The sequence below is a fragment of the Lissotriton helveticus genome, chromosome 7, assembly GCF_964261635.1.
Source record: "Lissotriton helveticus chromosome 7, aLisHel1.1, whole genome shotgun sequence".
In the NCBI taxonomy this organism is placed as follows: Eukaryota; Metazoa; Chordata; class Amphibia; order Caudata; family Salamandridae; genus Lissotriton; species Lissotriton helveticus.
This window is the reverse complement of record NC_136068.1, coordinates 1,727,938-1,751,783: the sequence shown is the minus strand read 5'-3', so window position 1 is coordinate 1,751,783 and position 23,846 is coordinate 1,727,938. Positions and strand designations below refer to the sequence as shown.

The window sequence follows — 23,846 nt, the reverse complement described above, 5'->3', positions numbered from 1 at the left end:
GGCATCGAGAGACAACACCGCCGCGTCCTCCTCAATATATTTCCTACGAGCTATCACGTTGTGTAGGTGTCTTATATTAAGGGCCATATTCCTCCCTGGCATAAATCCAGATTGATCCGGGTGGATCAGTGATGCAATAACTGCCACCAGCCTATTCCCCAGTATTTTCGCCAGTACCTTTACCTCAACATTAATCAGCGAGATTAGCCTATTGGAGCCACAGCTATCCACTGGTTTACCTGGTTTGTGAATTATTACAATGGTGGCTAACCGTTGATTCACCGGTAGCCTGCCCGCCTCTAGACTTTCCTCATACATGGCCCGTAAGTGTGGCACAGATTGAGAGGCCGTGGCTTTTAGGAACTCAACCGGTATGCCATTAGGCCCCGTTGCTTTCCCGGATTTAATCTGTCCTAAGGCCTTGCTAATATCTTAATTCGAGAGATCTCCATCTAAAGTGTCTCTCTCCACGTCAGAGAGGACCGGCACGTCACTATCCCGGATGAGCTGACGTGAGTCGTCAGCCATGTAACAGGTAGAGGGGAAGTACACCGTTTCCAGGTGATCCGCAAATTCATCTGCTATTTCCCGTGGATGTGTCACGATTTCACCCCCTGGTTTTGTCAGTTTGCGTACCCATCTCGTTCCCTGTTCTTGCCTCTCCAATCACGCTAGTGTCCTGCCAGCCCTATCTCCCATTTCGTAAATTCAGTGTTCCCTAGTTTTTATCCGGCATTCGTCTTGCTTCAGTAAAAGTCTATGACTTGTGTCGGGTGAGGGATCATATGCATGTTCCCACTCCCATTCAAGGAGGTCTGTCTCTACCTGAGCCAGAAGCTCATGCTTTTGGGCGTGGTACCCCGTCTTTAAAGATAAAGCTTGCCCTTTCAGAACTACCTTGTATGCTTCCCAAATCATTTGCGCGGATTCAACAGAGCCCACATTTTCTGTGAAATAGTTCACTGTCTGTGTGCGGAGTTCCTCCCTGATGTCCGGTATGTGTAGGAACCATGGATTATGAACGATGGTGGTGCATGCCTGCCGTTCCCAGTGTGTGTATTCTACCCAGACTGGGGAGTGATCTGATATTCATCTGGGCAGAACTCGGGACTGAGCAAAGTTCCCTATCGAGAGCAAGTGTGTAAGGAAATAGTCAATACGCGATAAACTTTTGTGCACATTGGAGAAGTACGTGAATAATTTGTCAGTGGGTTGGAGAGCTTGACCTACATCAGTCAAACCCAGAGGCCTCATAAAATGAGCCATCAGCCCGTTTGATTTCGCTCTAGACCTTGGTGGGTGGCGATCAATTGTGTAATCTAATGCCATATTTTAGTCTCCCCCCATGATTATGTGCCTTCTCGGAGTCCCGTCAGCTTATTTCCAAGGTCTTCCAATGCTACCTTACCCAGAGAGGGTGGTAAATAAACTGAGATTATGTTAATATCCCTTCCATCCCATTGAGCATCTGCCCCTGCGAACCTTCCCCATGTCCATGTCTTGTGGATTATAAGGGGTGTGTTTTTCTTTACCAGGATTGCCGTCCCCCTCTATGCTGTGGTATAATCAGCATGAACCAAGAGTTTGTACCCTCACCTGGTGAGGGCCTTAGTCTTCTGTCCTACAAGGTGTGTTTCTTGCAACAGACAATTTTGGTGAGATGCACACCTTCTTTGTGTTGTTCACTTCTAGCTTTCTCCATATTCATTCATTTTCAACCTTTGTTTGGCGTGCAAGCTTGCTCCGTGCTCTGCCCAATTGCGCTGCAATTGTGAAACCAAACTGAAGAGGAGCCATTTATAACCCCGTCAAGCTGCACAGCCGTGCTTTCAAATAAGTCCAATAAATCAAACTCATGTTACACTTCAGTTAATCCATATTTCTTCCATTTTTATCAATCTTTTTTATCCTTTATTTTCTTCGATTTATTTTACTCATTTCATTTCTTCGTCTACATCTTTTCACAACAACACAGGAGAAACGTGTTTCCACAGGTAACAATTTATTCAAGAACACCCAATGCATTTCGGGATTACCCTTCGTCAGGGGTTTATCGTGACACATGTTTATTGGCTAATTTAAAAACATCATTGTGATCCTCTTTCGCGTTTTTTCAAAACTTTCCTGTACCATCTCACGGTCTATCCGCGGTTACCCTGCACTCTTTTACATTCAGCACACTGAATGTAAAAGAGTGCGGGGGTAACCGCGGATAGAGTGTCGCCCATCAATCTTGACCCCTTCACCAGGTCCCATCATCAGTGTCCTGCACAAAAGGGTATCACAAACCTTATCCCTCCCCCCCATACTTGCGCTTTCAGCGAGGCACTAGCTCCCCACGACTTTCTCCAATGGGTTGGTATTCCCGCTCCTTCGTCTGCCCGTCTGCCCGTCTTCCTCCGCTGAGCCATTTCATGGGGCTTCTGCACGGCTACCTCTGTGTTGGCCAGATCTGCCAGAGGGGTCTCTTCTTTGGCCTCCCACACTGCTCCAACCTTCCATCCAGTCCCATACTGCCTCAGGTGACTCAAAGAACCACGTCTTTCCATCCGATTCCACTCGCACCTTTGCTGGAAAGAGCATTGTGTATTTCACCTCATGGTCCCGCAGTTCCCTCTTCACTGCCTGAAAGCTGCGACGTTGGCCCTAGACCTTGGCCGTAAAGTCAGGAAAGAAAGCCACCTCATAGTTATCCATTTTCAGTGGGGGGCTGGATCTCACAGTCTGCAGGATGATGTCTCTAGCTCGATAATTGAATACTCAGGCTATAAGGGGCCTTGGGGGTGCTCCTGGTTTTGGCCTGCCTCCTGGCACTCTGTGGGCCCTTTCGATCGAGAAATAGCTGGACAGAGTCTTAGGTTTGAGGTGTTTGGTGATAAGATCTTCTACATATAGGTCCGCTGCCGGCCCCTCCACCCTTACCGGATCTCCTAAGATGCGGATATTGTTTCGGCGTGCACGGCCTTCATAATCATCAAGCTGTTGTGCCATCCGCTCCTGTTTCCTTTGCAATTCGACCATCTGCATTTGAAGCTCTGTCGTGTACGTCTGCAGAGCGCTGATGACGAACTTAAGCTCTTTGACTTTCTCATCCATCGATCGAAAGTTTGCCCTGATGAGGGAAAACTCCACCGTTACTGAGTCCAGCAAGGCGCGCACCCCATATATCTCTGCCATAACATCGTGTAGAGTTGGCTCCATTCCTGGCTTAGGGGCAACCGTCACCCCGTCTTTCTGCATCTGCTTCGGTTCACTTTTGTCACCCGCCTTGGACTAGGCAAATTTTGCTAGCGGCTTCTGAACGTCAACCTTAGGACCTTTCCCTCCTGTCGCCATTTATGCGAGCCGGCAGCCGACGCAGCAGGTGAGAATCTGGGGCACCACCGGGAGTGACCTGCAGCCTATTAGTGAGAGCGGCCAGACTCCCAGGTGTTCCCCCTGGGAATGCCGCAGCTACGTTACGGCCTTGGGATCAGGATCTTCAGGCTGGACTCCTCCACCAGTTGTACTCCTCAGTCGTCGTGGCGCAGCTCTGGTGTCGACCCCCTACAGGTGGCGCCCTCTCACTCTGTCCATTCCAAGAGGATATACTGCTTCCTAGTGGGGACGGATATCCCTGTACTTCTTTCTCCCGGGTCCCCCCGGGTCTGATATTTCCTGCAGTCCTAGGCTGTACTACCAATGACGTGAGCCAGTCCGTACCCAGTTGCGGAACCTCAGGGTTCACGAAGCCAAAGCTCATACCCGATAGTTGGATGTGGGGGAGCCAGCAGTCAGATATGCGGGATGCAGTTAATGACCCCCAGATCCTCTCTGAGTCTGGTTCGGTAGGCCGTTGGGGTGGTATATCTCAAAATTAGGGTTAAGCAAGCCAAGCGAGAGAGAATGAGGGGAAATTCCCCTTTCGGAACTAAAACCCTCACACACCCAGCAAGCTAGGTGTCATGCTTCATCATTTGGGTTTTGCTCCTCGTCAGACTGGCGCTGCAATGTCTCACGGGCACCCATGAAGGGGCTCTTTATTGGAGCACTTTTGTTCCTGCCAATTGTTGCATGTGGGTATGAGGGCACTAGGAGTGGTGTAGACGTGCAAAGTGAGTGAAGGTTAAAAAAGGTTATGTAATCCACAAGGTATTTTAATGGTGTGGTTAACTACCTTAGTAAAAACAGTGAAGGAGAAATACACACTGGTACTATGATCCAGTAACGTATTTACTACCTAGTGGTTCTTAATTGTAATCTCTGATCAGGAGAGTGATCTTGTTGTGTTAGGATGGCCGTCTTGAAGATGATGTATGAACGCACACGTCATAGGGATTTCTGATGGAAGATCCAGTTTCTTCCCCAATGGGTCTCAAGTCATATGCACTCCTAAAGGAGGATCTAGTGTATCGCCTAAGGGAGTTCGGGTCATAAGGATTTCTGAAGGATCCAATACACTGCTCTAAGTGGTTTCAAGTCATATGGATTCCTCAAGTTGGATCCAGTGTACCGGGTCCTCAAGTCAATCTGATCCTGATGGGGGATCCAGTGTGCTTCCTAAGGGTCCTCAAGTCAATCTGATCCTGATGGAGAATCCAGTGTGCTTCCTAAGGGTCCTCAAGTCATGCGTATTCCTGATGGAGGATCCAGTATACTCCCCTAAGGATCCTCAAGTCATACGGATTCCTGAAGCAGGATCCAACATTCAATCAATCAATCAAACCATTTGTATAGCGCACTACTCACTCGGGAGGGTCTCAAGGCACTTGTGGGAAGGGGTAAGCTACTGCTCGAACAGCCAGGTCTTGAGTTGTTTCCTGAAGGCGAGATGGTCCTGTGTCAGCCGAAGGTGGATGGGGAGGGAGTTCCATGTCTTGGCAGCCAGGTAAGAGAAGGATCTTCCTCCGGTGGTGGCTCTTCGGATGCGTGGTACGGCTGCGAGGGCGAGGCTGGTGGACCGTAGCTGGCGGGTGGGCATGTAGAAGGTCAGGCGGTCGTTGAGGTACTTGGGGCCCAGGTCGTGGAGAGACTTGTGTGCGTGGGTGAGGAGCCGGAACGTGATCCTCTTACTTCTCTAAGGGGTCTCACATCATAAGGATTCCTGAAGCAGGATCCAGTGTACTTCCCAAAGGGGCAGGACTTTGACTCCTCTCTCATGGTCTGCATGGTAGACAGCTACTTGATTGAGAAGATGGAAAACCATGTCAGGACTGTACAGATTAAACCTTTGCAGGCACAAAGCAAGACAAATGGTGATAAATAATGGCAAGAGGCTTGTTTGCCCTCGCTTTGGAACCACTGGCGGCCTGGTTGAGGTGGGAGCCGTCTATGAGAGGCATCAGATGGACCTCGGACTTAGAGTATCGGGTGTCTCTATATGCGGACGATATTCTGCTGTACCTTACGTCACCTCGGAAATCGTTGATCGACCTCTTTGACGTCTTGACGTCTTTTCGTAAAAACTCTGGTCTCGTCATCAACTGGTCTAAGTCGTGCGTCTACGTCCTTTCGGGAGATGCTCCTATCTTGCCCCGTGGCTGTCCTATTTCGGTGGCGCGGGACGGTTTTAAATATCTGGGGATCTTTGTTACCTTGGACCCTGTGCTTCGTTATGAACGCAATTTGCTCCCCCCGCTTCAGCGCCTTCGAGCGGACGTTGCTGCATGGGGTAGGCTCCCTCTTCCCCCCCTGGGGCGGGCGGCGCTGTTTAAGATGATGTCGCTGCCCCGGTTCCTCTATGCGCTGCAAAACACCCTCGACACTGTGCCTGCTGTCTACTTTAGAAAGATTGAAAGTCTACAGAGACGACTGATATGGGGGGGGGGGGCGTTCCCGTATAGCCCTTGCGAAGATGACGCTCCCGAGGTATGACGGTGGCATCGCGCTTCCCGATATTCGCCGCTATTACTGGGCCTCTCAGCTGGGGGCGATTAATCATGGAACTTACGGTCCCTTGCCTAACCCGGCGTTTGAAATGGATAGGTGGCTGTTACCCGGCAGAGATTATAGCAGGGCTTTGTACTCGAGGTCTGCCTGCAGGACTCTCACTGGCCCCACCTTGACTGCCGTACAGGTGTGGTATCGTGCAACGGTGGCTCTGGGCTGGGCTGACAAATTGACTCGCGCGACTCCGCTTTACGCATCTGACAAGCTCGGGTCCCTATGCAAGTGGGACGTGATTGGTATCAGCAGAGTGGATGATGTGTGGATCAAGGGTAGGGTCAAGACGTTTGAGGAGCTGAAAGCTGAGTATGACTTGAACGATAGGGAATTCTTTCGCTATGCGCAAATCCGGCATGCGGTGTTATCTGTCTTTCCCTTGGGCACGGACATTCCGGAGGCTTCCCCACTGGGAAGATCGTATACTGGACGGGTACATCCTGGACAGCACGATTTCGCTCATTTACAAAAAATTGATCAACAACAGGATTGACCTCCTCAATCGCCTTCGTCAGGTTTGGACCGGCGATGGTTTGGAACTTGACGATGAGGACTGGCAGGCTGCCATCTCCTCCCCGAAGGAGGTGGCGATCCCGGCGCGCCTCCGGTTTGTCCAGCTCAAAATTCTTCATAGGGTGTATGTGACTGGTCCCCGTCTGGTACGCATGGGATTCTCTGTGGATGGTCTTTGCAGGCGTGGCTGTGGTCTCGTGGGTACGTTTCTCCATATCATTTGGGAATGTCCTGCAGTGACGCGCTATTGGACTCGGGTGCATGAGGTTATGAGTGAGGTCACGGGTGTTCGGTCCCTGCCTGAGGCGAGGAGATGCTTGTTGAATGTTTGGGAGCCGAATGACTACGACGTGGCGCAGCTCCGATGAGTGACCCTGGGCAATATGATCGCCAAGAGAGACATAGCCCAACTGTGGGGTGCCCAGAGGCCACCGACGGTTCTGCTGTGGCAACAAAATATGGATTGGTGCATGTTTCGAGAGAAGACAGCTTATGTTTTCCCGTGGCCCACCCCGTCAATGGGGTAAGATTTGGTCTCAATGGAACACATACCGTGGTGAGATATGTACCCCCCCCTCCAGTGGATTTGGAGACTGACCTGTCTTCCTCCAAGCCCGATGTTTCCTCCACGATTAACTAGACACTTAGCTTACTCCTGGTCTCTCCCCCCCCTTCTCCATGTATGATCCTACCGATTGAATTGTATGTATACTTCCTCCCCCGACGCCACAGTAACACGTCTGTATTTTACTGCCTTGTGTTTTGTTTTCTTCCTTTTGTTTTTGTACGTTTGAAATTAATAAAAGTCTTTAAAAAAAAAAATAATAATAATAATAATGGCAAGAGGATAGTATTCATGGCGCTCTCTGAGCTGTGACGTGGAGGTCACCAGCCACTGTCTCTGTGGGGAAGCATGAGCAAACTGCATAGCAGACCGAGTGCAAACTCCAAAGGACTTCTGAATGAGGCTCCTCCCACTGTCTAAGGTGGTAAGACACTGCTGCTCCAGTTCTTGAACTACTTAGAACATAAACAACGAAGAAACACATTCAACATTAAAGACTGAAATAAGCTCAAGATTGTGGCAGAAATCCGTCTTAGTTATCACTTCCAGAGCAGACTTGATTTGATATGGTCGCTGAAGCAGAAGATGCTGCTTACCCAGGGGTTGTAGCTGCATTATTATTAAGCAATTTGTATTGCGCAAACTCAACCCGAAGGTGTCAAGGCGCCTATCGAAAATAAATCAGCAAATACAACAGCACTACTACAGGTAGGCACGTACAAAGAGATAGGTCTTTAGGGCAGATCTAAAGGCTTGAAGAGTGGAAAGAGACCTAACCTCAAGAGGGAGAGCATTCCACCATTTAGGGGCCAGATTGGAAAATGCCATGCCACCCCATCTAGTCTTCCGAACCCGAGGAACGGAGAGGAGGAGTCTATTAGAGGAACGAAGGTTCCTACCAGGATTATAGCGGGAGAGGATGCATCCAATCCCGGTGGGGCTGGTCTTAGCTAAGGCCTTATACACCATGCACATGGACTTAAAATAAATGCGGTCCACAACAGGAAGCCAGTGGAGTTGCTTCCTAGCAGCGGTGGCAGAGGCACGTTGGGGTAGATCGAGAACAAATCTGGCCGCTGCGTTCTGAACCACCTGCAAGCGCTGCAGCTCGGACTTATTAAGTCCAGCATACAGCGCATTGCCATAGTCCAGACGCGAGCCCAGTAGGGCAACAGCCAGTTGCTTTCTTGCCTGTAAAGACAGGTAGTGCCTGATTTTCCTAAGGATGTGGATAATCCCCCAACAGGTCGATACAGTCCTGCTGACCTGTTGGCACATGCTAAGGATAGGGTCAATCATGACCCCCAAGTTTTTCGCTGAGGATGTGAGATCCGGGCAGGCACCTAAGGAGTCCGGCCACCATTCGGCGGACCAGATGTCCTCCCTCCCTCCAAACACCATCACCTCAGCCTCTCCCCGTTCAGTTTCAATGAATTGTGGATCATCCATTGGCCGACTGCCTCCATACAGGATCTAAAATTGGCGGCAGTCGACGTAACTGATTGGGAGAGAGAGACGAGGATCTGAGTGTCGTCCGCGTAGGAGACTACCTCCATCCCATAGGATCTAATAAGTCTGGCAAGGGGGGTCACATAGATATTAAAAAGGGTAGGGCTAAGCGCTGACCCCTGAGGGACCCCACAATGCACAGACAGGGATGGAGATAGAAACTGACCCAGCATCACCCTTTGCTCTCTAAGATCGAGAAAAGAGGAAAGGAGTCCCAGGGCAGCCCCCCGCACTCCAATATCCCTCAGTCGAGATGTTAAGACTGAGGGAGAGAGGGTATCGAAAGCCGCCGTGAGATCTAAGAGGATCAGGAGGGAGGTCTGACCCCCATCAACCCGCGTGCGGATGTTATCAAGCACTATGGTGAGGGCAGACTCGGTGCTATGTTCCCTCCTGAATCCATGCTGGGAAAGATCCAGGCATCCGGAGTTCTCCACAAATGCTGCAAGATGTTTATTTAAATGGGCTTCTAGCATCTTTGCGGGAGCCGGGAGCAGAGAAATGGGGCGAAAGTTTTTTAAAACCCCAGGGTCAAGAGAGGGTTTCTTGAGCAGAGGTTTTACCACAGCATTTTTCCACTGCTGGGGAAAAACGCCCTCCTCCATCGCCCTGTTCATGATGTCAACCAGAGGGGGAAGGAGGGATTCTCTGCACTGCTTTAGGATCTTTAGCGGACATACATCTAGTGGAGATCCAGATTTGGTTTTGGTAAGAAGGATCTCAAGATCTTGGTAGGAGAGAGGGGGAAAAGATTCAAGATCCCTGACCCGAGGAGAGACGGCACCATTAGAATCCAAAATGGCGGGTACCAGGGGCAAAGTGGTGGAAGATTTTAGAGATTCCAAAGCACTATGAATGTCCAATATTTTGGACTGAAAGAAAGAGGCTATTTCGTTACAGAGCCCCTGGGAGGCGACCACCGGGTCTGGGGCCTGGAGAGAGGTGAGGGAATCTACAATTCTGAAGAGCTCTTTAGGAGATGAAAGTGAGGAAGTGAGAGCCGTAAAGTAATCCTGTTTAGTTTTCATCACTTCCAATTTATATTTTTTGAGCAAGATCTTATGTGCTTCTCTATCCTTAAAATTCCAGCTAGAGTGCCATAAGCGCTCTTGTCTCCTTACTTGTTGTCTAAAGAGCCTTAATTGTTCGGAGAACCAGGGAGCTGCATCATCACTGCCCACTCTTCATCACTGCCCAGGAGGAAGGCTCAGCATCAACTGGAGACCAAGCCAGTGAAGAACCGGGGTTTAACCCAGCGGCATCAGGGGCACGCCTAAGATCTTCGAGTTTACCTGTCTTGGTATTCAAAGACACAGAATACTTCTGGATGGCGTCAGAGACCAAGTTTATTAGCTGCAGCTAGTAACAGTGATCCTAGAAATACATCACGGTGTAAATTCTCAGGAGACTGCTCATTTTACTAAGGCGAGACATCTCCTTTTATACCCAATATTCACATTATAAATGTACACCCACTGCACAAAATTCTAGCCAATAAGATACATTTTCAAACAAAGTATCACATAGCAAAAACTCAATTTACAGTATCCCAACCCAAAAGTTAATTATTAGGAATGTCCCAAATTCAATCTCCACAAGCCGGACAAACCTATAATTGAAAGCATAACCCATGTAATGAAGAAACATTAAAAAAAACAGTAACAGATGCTGAACAAGATAAGGCATGTGCAAGGAAACTAAAAAGTTAACGATGTCCTGAACATTGATTGGCAATCTCAGATAAAGATCGATCAGGGAAATTGGTTTTGCGAGGTCAGTTTCAGGTGAAGAGGTCAGTTTCTTACAGTTCATTTCAGAGTCAAAAAGTAACCTAGTTAATGTATACATGAACTAAGAAAGCCAGGCCACTTTGTTTGCCAGGCTACCTTTACAGGTCTACGTGAGGGCAACACAAAATGGTGGCACAGAACAAAATGGAGTCAGACTCGAGAATTACAGAACCTCAGACCCTCCTTTTGCCATTACGTAGGCAATAACCTAAGACTCATGTTAATCTGAATCTAGGTCTATATCAATATTCATTAGGTCATCAAAGTGTTGCTGTAGCATCATTTTATTATTCTCTACTTCTCTCTGGACAGATCTCCGAACACACATAGTAGCACAAAGACTACAAATGGCGGGACCACACTGGATGCAAAGACAACAAGAGAAAAGGATGGCTAAAACCATACCAAGGAATGTCAGAATCTTCCATCCCCATTTGGACAGCAGTCCCCAAAACCATCCCGTCAATGATCAGTCTCCTTCGTCTACATGGATAGACTCAGAGATCTTATGCAACCTAGAGATGGCTTGGTAGGGGCATTATCTGGTATGTAAACACAGCAACTAGATCCAATCAATTTACATACTCCTCCTCGATCTGCAAGTACGATGTCTAATACCATACGGTTCTGCAAAGTCATACGGCGGTCCGCTTGAAGCTCAGCTGTAACATTACTAAGAGCACCTGCTGTCTCATTAATAGTAGCTTCAACAACGCGACTTCATGTGCTGCAGTATCTTCCTGATTAAAGACACCTCTACCATATCTCGTTCTATGATAGTCTGAAGCAGTAGTGTATGTAGGGGGAAGCAAAGACGCCACATAACATGTTCCTGAAAAATTAGATGGCAACCATGTGTAGGCTCTGTCATGACAAACAAAATATGTGCCTTTAGCTGGCACAAACGGTGGAGAAGTCCGGGATGAATAGACATAGGTTTGAGCACACACACTCTTACCTAGCTGAGCTTTCGGATTCCGACCAGTACCTTGCAGACAAAAATGGCCTCGGTGGGGTACAATCCAAATAGGGGGAGACCTTTTTCGTCTCTCCTTCTCTGTCAAGCTGGTACTATATCCAGTCACGTTCCAACCAACATAAGCCTGCACCTCATCCTTAGGGATAGTATTATATGCATCAATATCTCGGATCATAGCTACTATTCCCCTTATTAAGGCACTATTGCTGGAGTTATCTTTAAGGGAACGTAAGGGGCGTACCTCATTTGCATAGATAAACATGGTCTGAAAAGCCCACACAGACCCATTAAAAGAAAAAGGCAAAACCAAATATGGCATACCTTTATCTGTCGTATGAGGCATAAGACCACAAACCCAACTATTAGTGGTATCTACTACTAACTGATGCTGATGCAACAACTGTATGAACGAGTTGTTGACAAATTATGATCTCCTTGTTTGTTCATGTTCAGGCAACGTATAAAACTGGTGCAAAGAAACAGTAGTGAAAGAAAGCATAGGTTGAGAGGTGGGTGCAGATGTGTGTTGTGTAACATAGACAATCCAACCCACACAAGCTAATGTGATACTTAAAAACATCAAAAAGCACAATATTATAAAACATTTGCTATATATCAATGTACAAAATCTTGTCTTAAGATCTATTCTCTCAACATCTCTTTCAGTTACAACAGACTCCATCCTCTAACGTGCTGCTCGCGCAATTTTCCTTCTTCACTCAAGTGTGCGTCCAGGCATTCTAGACGTCCCTAGAACCGCAGACCTTTCGTCAATACGCCGGCCACCCCTTAAGTCTTATACCGCGACCCTGCAGCTGAACCCGGATGGTGGTTCAAAAAATAAAAATAAAAATAGTCTTTTGTCTGAAAGAGTGTAATTCACAAAAAAATTCAGATTTTATTTGTCCTTTTTAGACCTTAAGTTGTAGTGTTCTTTACCAGGCACAGTTTGATCCTGAAAGAGTGTCTCTGGATACGTAGTATCAAATCTCAAACACGGCGGCACAGCTTCTTGCAAGACTTCATTATCCGCACGTTCTGACTGAGTCCATTCCAGATGTGCATCGCTAAAAGGTACAAATCTTGGAACCTTTTCACTCTCGGAATCGGCAACACCTTCCCGGACCCACTTATCGTACGGTAAGGGCAAAGGTATCTTCTTGCAATGGGTACCATGTACCCAGTTTTTCTTGCCGAACACCTTAATAGCAGTCCGAGTTGATAACAGGACTTGGTATGGACCGGTCCATCTTGGTTCCAAGTTCTTTGACTTCTGGAAATTCCTGGTTAGAATCCAGTCACCAGGTTGAATCGTGTGGCCTGCGTCTACAGAAACTGAAGGCAAAGTGTCATGGAACGGTTGGTGAAGAACACGCAATTTAGCAGTCAAATCATGTAAGTAGTTAACCAACATAGGGTACTCGATATCACTGTACTTCTTAGGCCTCGGCACACCCCAGACATTCGCTGGGCGTCCAAAAACAATCTCGTATGGGCTAAGTCCCACACGAGAATGTACTGTCGTTCTCGTGGACAAAAGTGCCAATGGTAAGGCATCGGGCCATGTAAGACCGGAGCTCGCTTGTACCTTGGCCAACTTTAGCTTCAGAGTGCCATTATAGCACTCGACCAGGCCTGCTGACTGGGGGTGATTCGCAGCGTGAAATTTCTGTTTGATACCCAGACCCACACATACTTTCTTCATAATCTGACCCACAAATTCACTTCCATTATCACTCCATACCATCCTCGGCAAACCTTATCTGGGAAAGAATTCTTTGAGCAAAACCTTGGCTGTAGACAAGGCAGTATTATCCTTTAGGGGTAGGCCTCTATCCATCTGGAAAAGGCACAAACAACCACAAGGACATACTTCAAGTTATTGCATCTTTCCATGTGTATGTAGTCTATCTGCAACACCTCGAACGGATACGTTGGAGGAGCAAAATGACCCGCTGGAGTTAGTGTTCCCTTTCCAGGATTATGCATCAAGCAAATCATGCAATGTTTAACCAAATTCTCAGCACACTTAGGAATTCCACCATTCTACCATACCGGAGCCAACACCTTACATATCCCTTTTGATCTAATGTGAGCCAGCCCATGAGTCATGGTAACCACCGGAAGCACATATGCATCCGACAACAACCATCGCCGGTGCTCTGACAACTCAACCCAACATCCTGTTGAATCCAACATTCCAGTACTCTCTCTCCACATACTCAATTCTTTCTCAGTAGCTTCTGCCTGAATCATCTTCACACTTTCTGTTGTATCTTCACACATTCCTCCTTCCACAACTCATCTGGCAGGACCTGCAACATACATCCGACTCGTCACATCTTTCGCTGTTTCTCTCGCTACTTCATCTGCAAACGCATTCCCTCGACCCACATCATCCGTAACCTTCTTATGCGCACTACACTTTACTATCGCAATTTGAGTTGGCAAAGTAAGTGATTCAAGGAGTTCACTCACTAATTGTCCATGCTGAATTTTCGTACCATGGGAAGTAAGAAATCCTCTCTCTTTCCACAAACGACCAAAACTGTGAGCCACGCTAAATGCATATTGGCTATCAGTAAAAACATTCACTCTCTTTCCTTTTGACAACACACACGCTCTAGTCAATGCTATCAACTCCGCTGCCTGTGCTGAATTCTGTGCAATACGTGCTGTTTCAACAATCGTGTGCAAGGTTGTGACAGCATATGCTGCAGTCGTCTCTCCATTCAGAAGCTTAAAGCACGAACCATCTACCCATAGGGTACCATCAGGATTCGAAAGAGGAGTACCTTTCAGATCAACTCTACCCTTCGTTTCCTCCTCTGTCTGGAGAAATCAGTCATGCTGTTCCTGAGCATCTGTCTCTACAAAAATTGGCAACAATGTAGCTGGATTCAATGTGTTGCACCGCTTGATGTGCACATGGCTAGCCAAAAGCGTCAACTCATAACCTGACAAACGTGCACTGGTAAGATGTGGAGTCTTTGTTCTATTCAATAGGGTATCCACTGCATGTGGGACCATCACAATCAATGTATTATCCAATACCAAACCAGCAGACTGTCGGATAGAAACAGCCGCTGCCGCAGTAGCTCTTAGACAACTAGGCAATGCCCTAGCTACCGGATCTAGAGTGGCTGAAAAATACGCACATGGGCGCTGCTTGTCTCCAAATTGTTGCGTCAATACTGACAACGCACAACCTTCTCTATCGTGTACATAAAGTGTAAAAGGTTTACTATAGTCGGGGGTACCCAACACCGGAGCAGAACACAATGCATCACGCAATTCAGAAAAACTCTTCTGTCATTTGTCAGACCAAGGAAGAGGGTGTGGTGTGTCCTTAATAGTAAGTGCCAACAAAGGTTTCGCTAGCAAAGAAAAATTCGGAATCCACTGTCTACAATACGAGGTGATACCTAAGAAGGCACGCACCTCTCTCTGTGTGCATGGCAGTCATTTGGGCAATCGCTTGAATACGCTCTGGGGTCAATCGTCTTCCCTCCTTCGACAAGAGATGACCTAAGTAGGTCACTGCTTGCCGGCAATATTGCAACTTCGAAGGTGACACTTTATGATGAAGGTCAGACAGGTGTCGCAACAAAGAAAGAGTAACTTCTTTACAAATCTCTTCATCATCAGCAGCAACCAACAGATCATCAACATACTGGATAAGAGTAGCACCAGAAGGCAATGCAAAAGTATCAAGCTGAGTTTTCAAAGCCCGACTTAAATGGAGGGACTCTCACAATAACCTTGAGGAGCGCGTTTAAACCGGAAACTGCGGCCTCCTAAAGAGAAGCCAAAAATATCCCTACTTTCCTCAGCAACCGGAATACTGAAGAAAGCATTCTTCAGATCAATAACAGAAAACCAAGCAGCTGAGGCGGGGATCATAGTCAATAAAGCAGTAATGTCTGGGACAACAGGAAACTGTGGCACAACAATCTTATTGACCTCTCGAAGGTCGATCACAAACCGATACAGAGGTGGCTGAAAAGAGTCAGTACGCTTAAGGACAGGCAGAACAGGACTATTACACACATTGCCTCTCGTTTCTTCAACCACACCTTTCTCAACCAAATCATAGTTAATCGCTAAAAGAGCTCTTTCGCCATCACTGGAAATTTTGTACTGAGGAATGCGAGGTAATTTAGCATCTGACTTAAGGGTAACAACGTAGGGTGGAATTTGCAAAAGACCAACATCATTAGGACCTGTAGCCCAAAGTGTATCAGGGAGAGAACGCAGTTCCAGTGGAAGGCGATCCTTAGACAGATACATCAGGGAAATCACATTCTTAACCACCGTAAGATGTACTCCCAAAGGAGAACAATGTAATGTCGCATGCAATCTTTTCAACAAGTCCAAACCCAACAAATTCTCGCCACAGCCAGTCGTTAGAATAAGGGGAGCCTCCAATTCACAAGGACCAATAGAAAGGGGTAAAGGACAAGAAACCGGGTTACGTACTGGGGCACCACAAAATCCTACCGAAACATTAGTCAAGCCAGACAAGGGTGCGCCAGGGAGTTTAGAGTGCATGATAGACCTCTTTGCTGCACCAGTATCCAAAAGAAAATGTTCTGCCATACCTGATGTAATCACTTCAACATAAGGTCCACTCTGGCCTACTGGAACTGACACTACCATCTCCCTTTGTCCATGGCTGTCCTAACTATCATTAAAACCAGCACTCTCACTTCCAACATAATAATCATCAGTGTAGTACTGAGTGGACTGAAGGTCAGAACATTCTGTTGGTCAAAATAATTTATAAAATTCTGAGGGGAAAAGGAACGTTCATTCTGGGGAAACGTACCTCGTCCCCTACCCCTAGGTACTTGTTGGAAACCACCACGACCTCTCAGACCAGACATACCATTCGCACGCTGTAGCAAGATCGGGCAACTATTCTTGAAGTGACCTTCCTCTTTACAATAAGCACACTGATTAGGGCCTAGCGGGAGTCGCGAAGCAAAAGACTCAGGCTTCTGCAACAGTTTCTAAAACTGTGGGGTTGCTGAAACTGACGCTGATTAGGGTGAGGCGGATAAGCCTGCTGCAGAAGAACTTTCGTTTTTAATTCTCTAGTCTTCTTCTCTACTTTATCCTTCTCATCTTTATCTCTATTCTCATAGTATTGTGCAGTAGCCAATATCTGGGCCGAAGAAGAAACAGCCCATGAACTCTCAGAGTCCTTTAACTTATTAGAAAGTTCAGGAAGTAAATTAGAAACAAACTTATCTACAAACAACCTCTGACCACCTTCTGTACTCATGTCCTGACCACTATGATCAATGAATGGCTAGTGAAGAAATCAGACACACTCTCATCTTTCTTTTGTTTGCATGCTGCTAACTTGTCCCAATTCAACCGCAAAGGAGGCATCATAGTTTTCATTAAATTAATAATTCTACCAGGTAGTTCTGCAACTAAGGATTCAGGTTTGGCACCTCCTACCTGCCGACCATCTGCAGCAGTAATATTAACCCATGTATCTCCTAACTCTGGCGCGTGATCCTCATGACGGCTCTTCGCCCACAAGGGTTGAGGAACTACATTACCCATCAACATATCTATGTCAGCTAAATTCATAACACACGCATCAACTGTCTGAGACAACTCCTTGTAATAACCAGCAGGATTTTTACGGGGGTCAGGCAATGTCTGCTTAAGAGCCAGGACCTCAGCTCTCTTCCAAGGGACATGCACCCACACTCGCTGAAAATGAGCCGGTGCAGCCACAATACCATGAGCGGCATCAGCCACAACTGCCTCTCTCCATACAGGGGGGACCTCTCTCATAGGATACTGCTTCACTTTTCTCCTAACAGAAGGGTCAGGTTCGAACAATGACTGAGGTGGAAGTCTAGACCTAAAAGTGAGTAGTGTCTCTACCGCTTCCTCAACATCGGAACCCACTATCGTTCCTTTAGCAAATTCAGACTGAACATTAATCAATTCCAGTGGAATTGAACCCAACTCATTATCTTCCCACTCCTGACGAAGGAAGGTACACATGACATCAAAAACATACCTTTGTTTTGGTGCCTCCCACTGAAGGAAGATATCCATAACCACTTGTGGACTGTACTTGGAGGCATTTGAAACCCATCTACGAGCAAGGAGATCTAACACTGCCCGCTCTTCGGGATCAGGAAGCTGACTACGTCTCTGCTTACGTTCAGAAACAGGGGTCATATTTAGTGACCCAAAGAAAGGAGAAAAAAGTCTAGTGACAGTCCCAGTCATTCGTTGCCGAGCAGAAGGAGAAGAAGTTGACACGAGGACAGGAGACAAAGTGTTTTGAGGCAAGAGAGACGTAGGGACAGAAATAAGAGAAGTCGAAGATAAAGGAGTGTAAGGCAAAGGAGTTTGAGGCAAGGCTGGTGGCAAAGCTGGCGGCCCTGGAGGGGGCTGCGCCGCGGAAGGAAGAACCACTGTGAAGCAACATGTAGCGGAACAACAACAGGGGGTTGAACGACAACAAGGGGTGCAACAACTGGAGGTAACGGAGGTGCAGTAGCACCCTGCACATTCGGGGGTGGTAATCTCAGTAAATGTGACATCAAAGGATCCTTTTCAAGGTCTTCAGTCACATCTGAAAGGGGAGGTGGCAAAGCCAGGTAACATTTGTCAATAGCCATACAATGTTGTCTATCTGACACTTCAATCGCACGATCTTCTTCATCTTCCTTAAACTGCCTAGCAGCTTGCATTACTGACATATTCCTTTCCTTCCGATCTCTCTTAGCTTGCTTAATTTCTCGCTGTTTGGCTTCCTTATGCCAAAGACGGAAAGAGTCAAACATCGCCGGCCGGGCTTTCTTAAATAGCGCAACTTCTAGGTTATCTAAAACATCTGATTCAAAACTACCATGTTGGGGCCATCGTAAAACACCATCTTTCCTTGTATAACGGACCCATACTTCGTTAAAGGTAATGGGACCCACACCATGCTTTGAATAGAGCTCATAAGTTGGAGTTCCAACCGGAGGTATCGGACACGAGTCCTCCAATCGGAATCCTTATTACAACTACAACAAAACCATTTCCTAATTTTGCCAAAACCAGGCATCTTTAGCTCGCTAGTCTTGCTTCAAACTTCAAGGGGTTATCAAAAATGATACACTCGTAAATATACGAACCCCTCAGCTTCGACTATTGCAATGGCTGAATCAAAACCAAGAAACAAAACAAAGTCGTGGGAGCGACCCACTTATACTTAACCAAAATGTCTGTCACGCCACCAGAAGACCGTCTAACATCTCGCATTACAAATCATCACAAGAGGGTCCAAGACAGGGCGACAGTCAGGGCAGCAGTCCTTTGAAGCCGTCGGAAAGGGGAAGCCTCGCAGAAAAAACCTTCGGTCCACGTCGACATGCAGGGGTCAATGAAGTGGCGGCCGTCCTCCAGATGTTCCTCACGGGGCTCCTCACAATCTTCGGGCTTGGACCAGTACCGCTGAAGTCGCCCCACGTTGGGCGCCAGTTGAAGAACCGGGGTGTAACCCAGCGGCGTCAGGGGCACGCCTAAGATCTTCGAGTTCACCTGTCTTGGTATTCAAAGGCACAGAATACTTCTGGATGGCGTCAGAGACCAAGTTTATTAGCTGCAGCTAGTAACAGTGATCCTAGAAATACATCACGGTGTAAATTCTCAGGAGACTGCTCATTTTACTAAGGCGAGATGTCTCCTTTTATACCCAATATTCACATTATAAATGTACACCCACTGCACAAAATTCTAGCCAATAAGATACATTTTCAAACAAAGTATCACATAGCAAAAACTCAATTTACAGTATCCCAACCCAAAAGTTAATTATTAGGAATGTCCCAAATTCAATCTCCACAAGCCGGACAAACCTATAATTGAAAGCATAACCCATGTAATGAAGAAACATAAAAAAAAAACAGTAACAGATGCTGAACAAGATAAAGCATGTGCAAGGAAATTAAAAAGTTAATGATGTCCTGAACATTGATTGGCAATCTCAGATAAAGATCGATCAGGGATATTGGTTTTGCGAGGTCAGTTTCAGGTGAAGAGGTCAGTATCTTACAGTTCATTTCAGAGTCAAAAAGAAACCTAGTTAATGTATACATGAACTAAGAAGGCCAGGCCACTTTGTTCGCCAGGCTACCTTTACAGGCCTCCGTGAGGGCAACACAAAATGGTGGCACAGAACAAAATGGAGTCAGACTCGAGAATTACAGAACCTCACCAGGGTGGAGATATTAGAAGGAGAAGAACACGTCCCCTCAGCGGGAGTCACAGTGATGCACATTTCCCTGTGTCTGTTTATTCTATCTTTTCATTTGTGCTTCTCTTGACACGTGAGGTCATGAAACAGGGCACGCCATCCTCTCTAATGCCTCTACTGTCTCCTGCCTATCACTCCTCAATGAAACATGTTTCTAAGATATTGTTCTTAGCATCTCACTGACTTATTGAATGAAAGTTGTCTTACCTGCCTCATCTAATCTGCCTTTTCTTCTGTCATCAACTACCTTGTTACAGATGTTCTTAAACGTAACCCCATGCTCAGAAGAATCAGTACATCTTGTGACAGACCTAATGTGACAGGTCTCAGGAGTCACTGTTGGCTGCTTTATGATCCCTCACAGGTGCTCACAAAGATGGAAGCTTCACCACAGTAACATGAAACATCTCTGTTCCCCCTAAAGGTATCCCCATGGCCTGTATACAGATTCCAGGAGCGCTGGTGCAGATCGATGCTGGGAATGGACTGGTGTTTGGAGTGAATCAAGGTCAAAACATTTACACCCTGTTCAATGGCCAGTGGGTTCAGCTCTCCGGTGCCCTGATACACGTCACCACCGGCGCCGCGGGAGTGTGGGGCGTGAACAATGCCAACATGATCTATAAACTTGTGGGAGGAGCCTGGACCCTGACCTCTGGTAAGGTTATATGTGGGAGAATATATGTAAAACCCAGGTATCACAGTTTATTTATTGATATGGTTCTGTGTCAATTAATCAATCAAACAAACAAACTTTATTCGACTATAGTCAAATCATCATATAATACAATATCAAAACTTACAATTCAGATTTTTCTAACTATCCTTAACGTGCACAAAAATTCGGTTATCTAAATTATTTTACATATAATTTTTCATACCCTCATCAATACAACAATATATCTCATATTCACAATATGAAAAGAAAGAATACTTATAATTTAAATGATATTCCTACATTACTCAACTTGTATCAAAGGACATGTGAGCACATTTGTGGATGATAAAAGACTTCCTGTAAATAGTACATCCGGGCTGGCCTGCATTGCACAAAATATATAGGTTTTCAGCAAGGGTGTGATATATTTTTGCCTTGGTACGTCGTAATAGCTACAAGAGAAGATTGAATGAGGTGTCCACTGCTCTGCCAAGTGTCACGTAGGCAGAGTGGTAATTGCCTATTAAAAGAATTTTCTTCATTGAGAGCAAAAAAATAATGTACAACATTTAAACGGAACCGGTCATTAAAAACCTGTGCTGCAGATTCTGTACTATAGTACTGTAAGGCTGTACATCGGGCCCGTAATACAGAAATGCCCCGGGGGCACCGCGGGCATTTGCACTCGCTCTGTGCACCCCTAGGGCACTTTGGTATTACAGAAGGGGCTGCAGACACTTGTGTGGCCCCGCCCCCTCCTGTGATACTAGCAGCGCTGCCGCATCTGTAGCGCCAGCGCTTTCTCAGGGGGGAATTGAAATCCATTTGTCCCTGTGCCCTGCCGTATAATGGACATGGGCGCAGAGGCAAACATGGTTTTAAGAGGTGCACTGAGTGTGCCAAAAAGGGTGGAGCTTTTTCAGTGCACCTCCTACAGGCACCACTCTAAAGGGTAGAAAGGGGGTCCAATGGGCCCTCCCTGACATTCCCTTGCCGGCAGGTGGAGTCACTCACTGCACCCGTCTGCTAGGGGATCTCTCTCTCCTCTTAAAAGTGCAGACGGCATGCGGCCTACACAGTGAAATATGGAGCGGCATTTTGAAGAATTCAAGAAACCTTCTTAGGGGTCCCACTGATATTTAGTCCTTTTAAACCAACAAAGAAGAAATTGGCACAGAAGCTGAAATATAAAAGAACATCTTTATTAACCTCAAATGAGTGAGACTACGTCACACAGAAGCCTTAGCAACTGAATGAGGCAGTCTGAGGAGTGCAGAAAACAGAGGCCTTATATATGCTTAGAGTTACATAGTCAGCATAAGACCAAGGGGCAGTCCTGGCTCATGTAAGCATGCAAAAATTACTACGATTGGCATAGAAGATCTGCTTGCTCAACAAAGTGGGAGGAGAGTTACTTCTTGTTGGACAGGCCCCATGAAGGGCTCGCTCCCTCCCCGCAGGACAGGGCCCGGGTCCCGGCCTTCCAGGTACTACCCACAGAACAAACCCGCACCCCGTCCCCCATGGGACGCCTGCTCCCGGATGTCCCTGTGTCACGGGCCCGGGCCACCGTCAGCACCATTGCCCAGCCGCCATCTTGGACACGGCACCACGCGGCCGCGCGGCCTCAGCCCGACCCCGACCCTGGGCCTGGCCAGGCCCCGACATCCCGGCACCACCATCCACCCAGGAGGTGAACGGACCACTTGGCAGGTCAATGGGAGTAAGAAGTGTCGATGGCTCTCCCCCGCCAGGTGCCGAGCACCCCCAGCCTCCTCGGGCGCTGGCTCCACCCCCCTGCTGGGTATCTGGACTCCCTCATCCCAGACCTCCCGACCTCCAAGAGCGAGGGTCCGGACATCAAAGGGCGCCAGACCTATAACTGAGGCAGCCCCAGGACAGGAAGGCAGTTGTATCCTGGAGTCGAGAGACACCGCGACGAACTCATCCTTGACGGACTGCTGGCGCTGCCACAGCCCTGCCTTGTGAACTATTGTCCTGCCTGCTGGCGCTGCCGCGGCCTTCTGCAACCTTCACCCTCGTGGGACCTGCTGGCGCTGCCGCAGCCCTCTGCAACCCTCATCCTCGTGGGACCTGCTGGCGCTGCCGCGGCCCTCTGCAACCTTCATCCTCGTGGGACCTGCTGGCGCTGCCGCGGCCCGACGTAACCTTCATCCTCATTGGGACCTGCTGGCGCTGCCGCGGCCCGTTGCCACCTACGACCTCTTCGGGACCTGCTGGCGCTGCCACGGTCTGACCCCTCCGAACACCGAGCTCGAGGATTGTGAGCTACCACCATTACACCTCAGTACCTGTGGGTACCAAGACTGTCCCGCTACCCCCTTCCCCTACTAGAGACTAGAATTGAGAGGATCATCGTGTCCTGATCGCCTTGTATCGTACCACCCTACTCCAAGAGTTGCCTATAAAAGGTGTTGCCCTGATCTTCGTGTGGTGTCCATCTGTGGGGGGGGAAGTTACCTGTCTGTGCGATCGATAGAGACGGTCCTCACCGGAGGCCTCTCCCTTGTGCTCGGCCGACCCTCCAGGTCCCCGTCTAACATTGGTGGCCAGCGGCGCGATCCGAACCAACGCGTACCGTACAGACAGGAACTCACCCTACGACTAAAACCACAATGATGACCAAAGAGAGCGGATCGGCAGAGAAGTTCCAGATGGAAAGGCTGGAAGAATACAACCACCGAGAGCTCAAACAATTTTGCATGGACTTAGGCATTGCTACCACCGGGCTAAGCACAAAAGAAGACTTCAAAAGCGCCCTAGAGGCCTGGACAGAGACGAATACCGCAACCCCCCGGGACCCCGTAGCCCCGGAAGTCAACACCACCCTGACGGAAGAACGGAGAACAGGCCCCTCCCGAGAAGAGATCCAGGAGCGGGGAAAAAATAGATTACACGAGTTAGACTTGGCACGACTCAAATTAGACGGAGAATTGAAGCTGGAGGAACAAAAAATAAACTTAGAACACTTACGGCTCAGAGAAGAGCGAGAGGAAAAACAGAGACAGAGGGATCTCGAAGAAAAAAGACTGGCATACGAGCACGAGTGCAAACTAGCGGAGATAGAAATACGCAAACTGAACAAAAACCTAGGGGTGCCCGAGCCACCGCGCTCCCCGGGTACTACCGAGCAGAAGGTCCACATCCCCAAGGATGTGGTCCGAGAATATCACCGAAACGACGACATACAGCAGTGGTTCAAGGCCTATGAGATCGCCATGACTGCCCACCGGGTCGCTCGAAGTGACTGGGGAGCCGGTCTATGGGGGAGATTCGTCAATGAGGGCCGTGATGCCCTGCTGCAGCTTCCGGACCATCAAATGACGTCCTATGACCACATGAAGGCCGCCCTCCTCAGTAGATATGGGCTTACGCCCGAAATGTACCGCCAGAGGTTCCGCAACTGCACCCGGATCCCAGGTACAACGTGGTTGGAATACGTGAACTATTTCAGCCGGGCCTTCGAGGGATGGATCAAGGGTAACAACGTAACCACTTACGAACAACTCTTCAATCTCATTGTGTGGGAGCACCTCTCCAACAACTGCTTCGTCGAGCTCAGGCAGCACCTCCTCGACAGTAAATTGACTGACCCACGGCAGCTCGCCACC

At 47.9% G+C, this 23,846-nt stretch overlaps 1 protein-coding gene across 2 annotated transcripts in view; it reads left to right on the top strand.

Annotated features, from left to right (window-relative positions):
* LOC144766553 (fish-egg lectin-like) overlaps positions 1–23,846 on the top strand; it is a 282,265-nt gene that overhangs the window by 134,725 nt on the left and 123,694 nt on the right. For both annotated transcript variants that reach the window (XM_078650358.1, XM_078650357.1), the window contains one exon: positions 19,981–20,214. In XM_078650358.1, coding sequence (XP_078506484.1) covers positions 19,989–20,214 — 226 coding nt within the window. In that variant the 5' untranslated portion in view covers positions 19,981–19,988. The remainder of the gene's footprint in view (positions 1–19,980; positions 20,215–23,846) is intronic.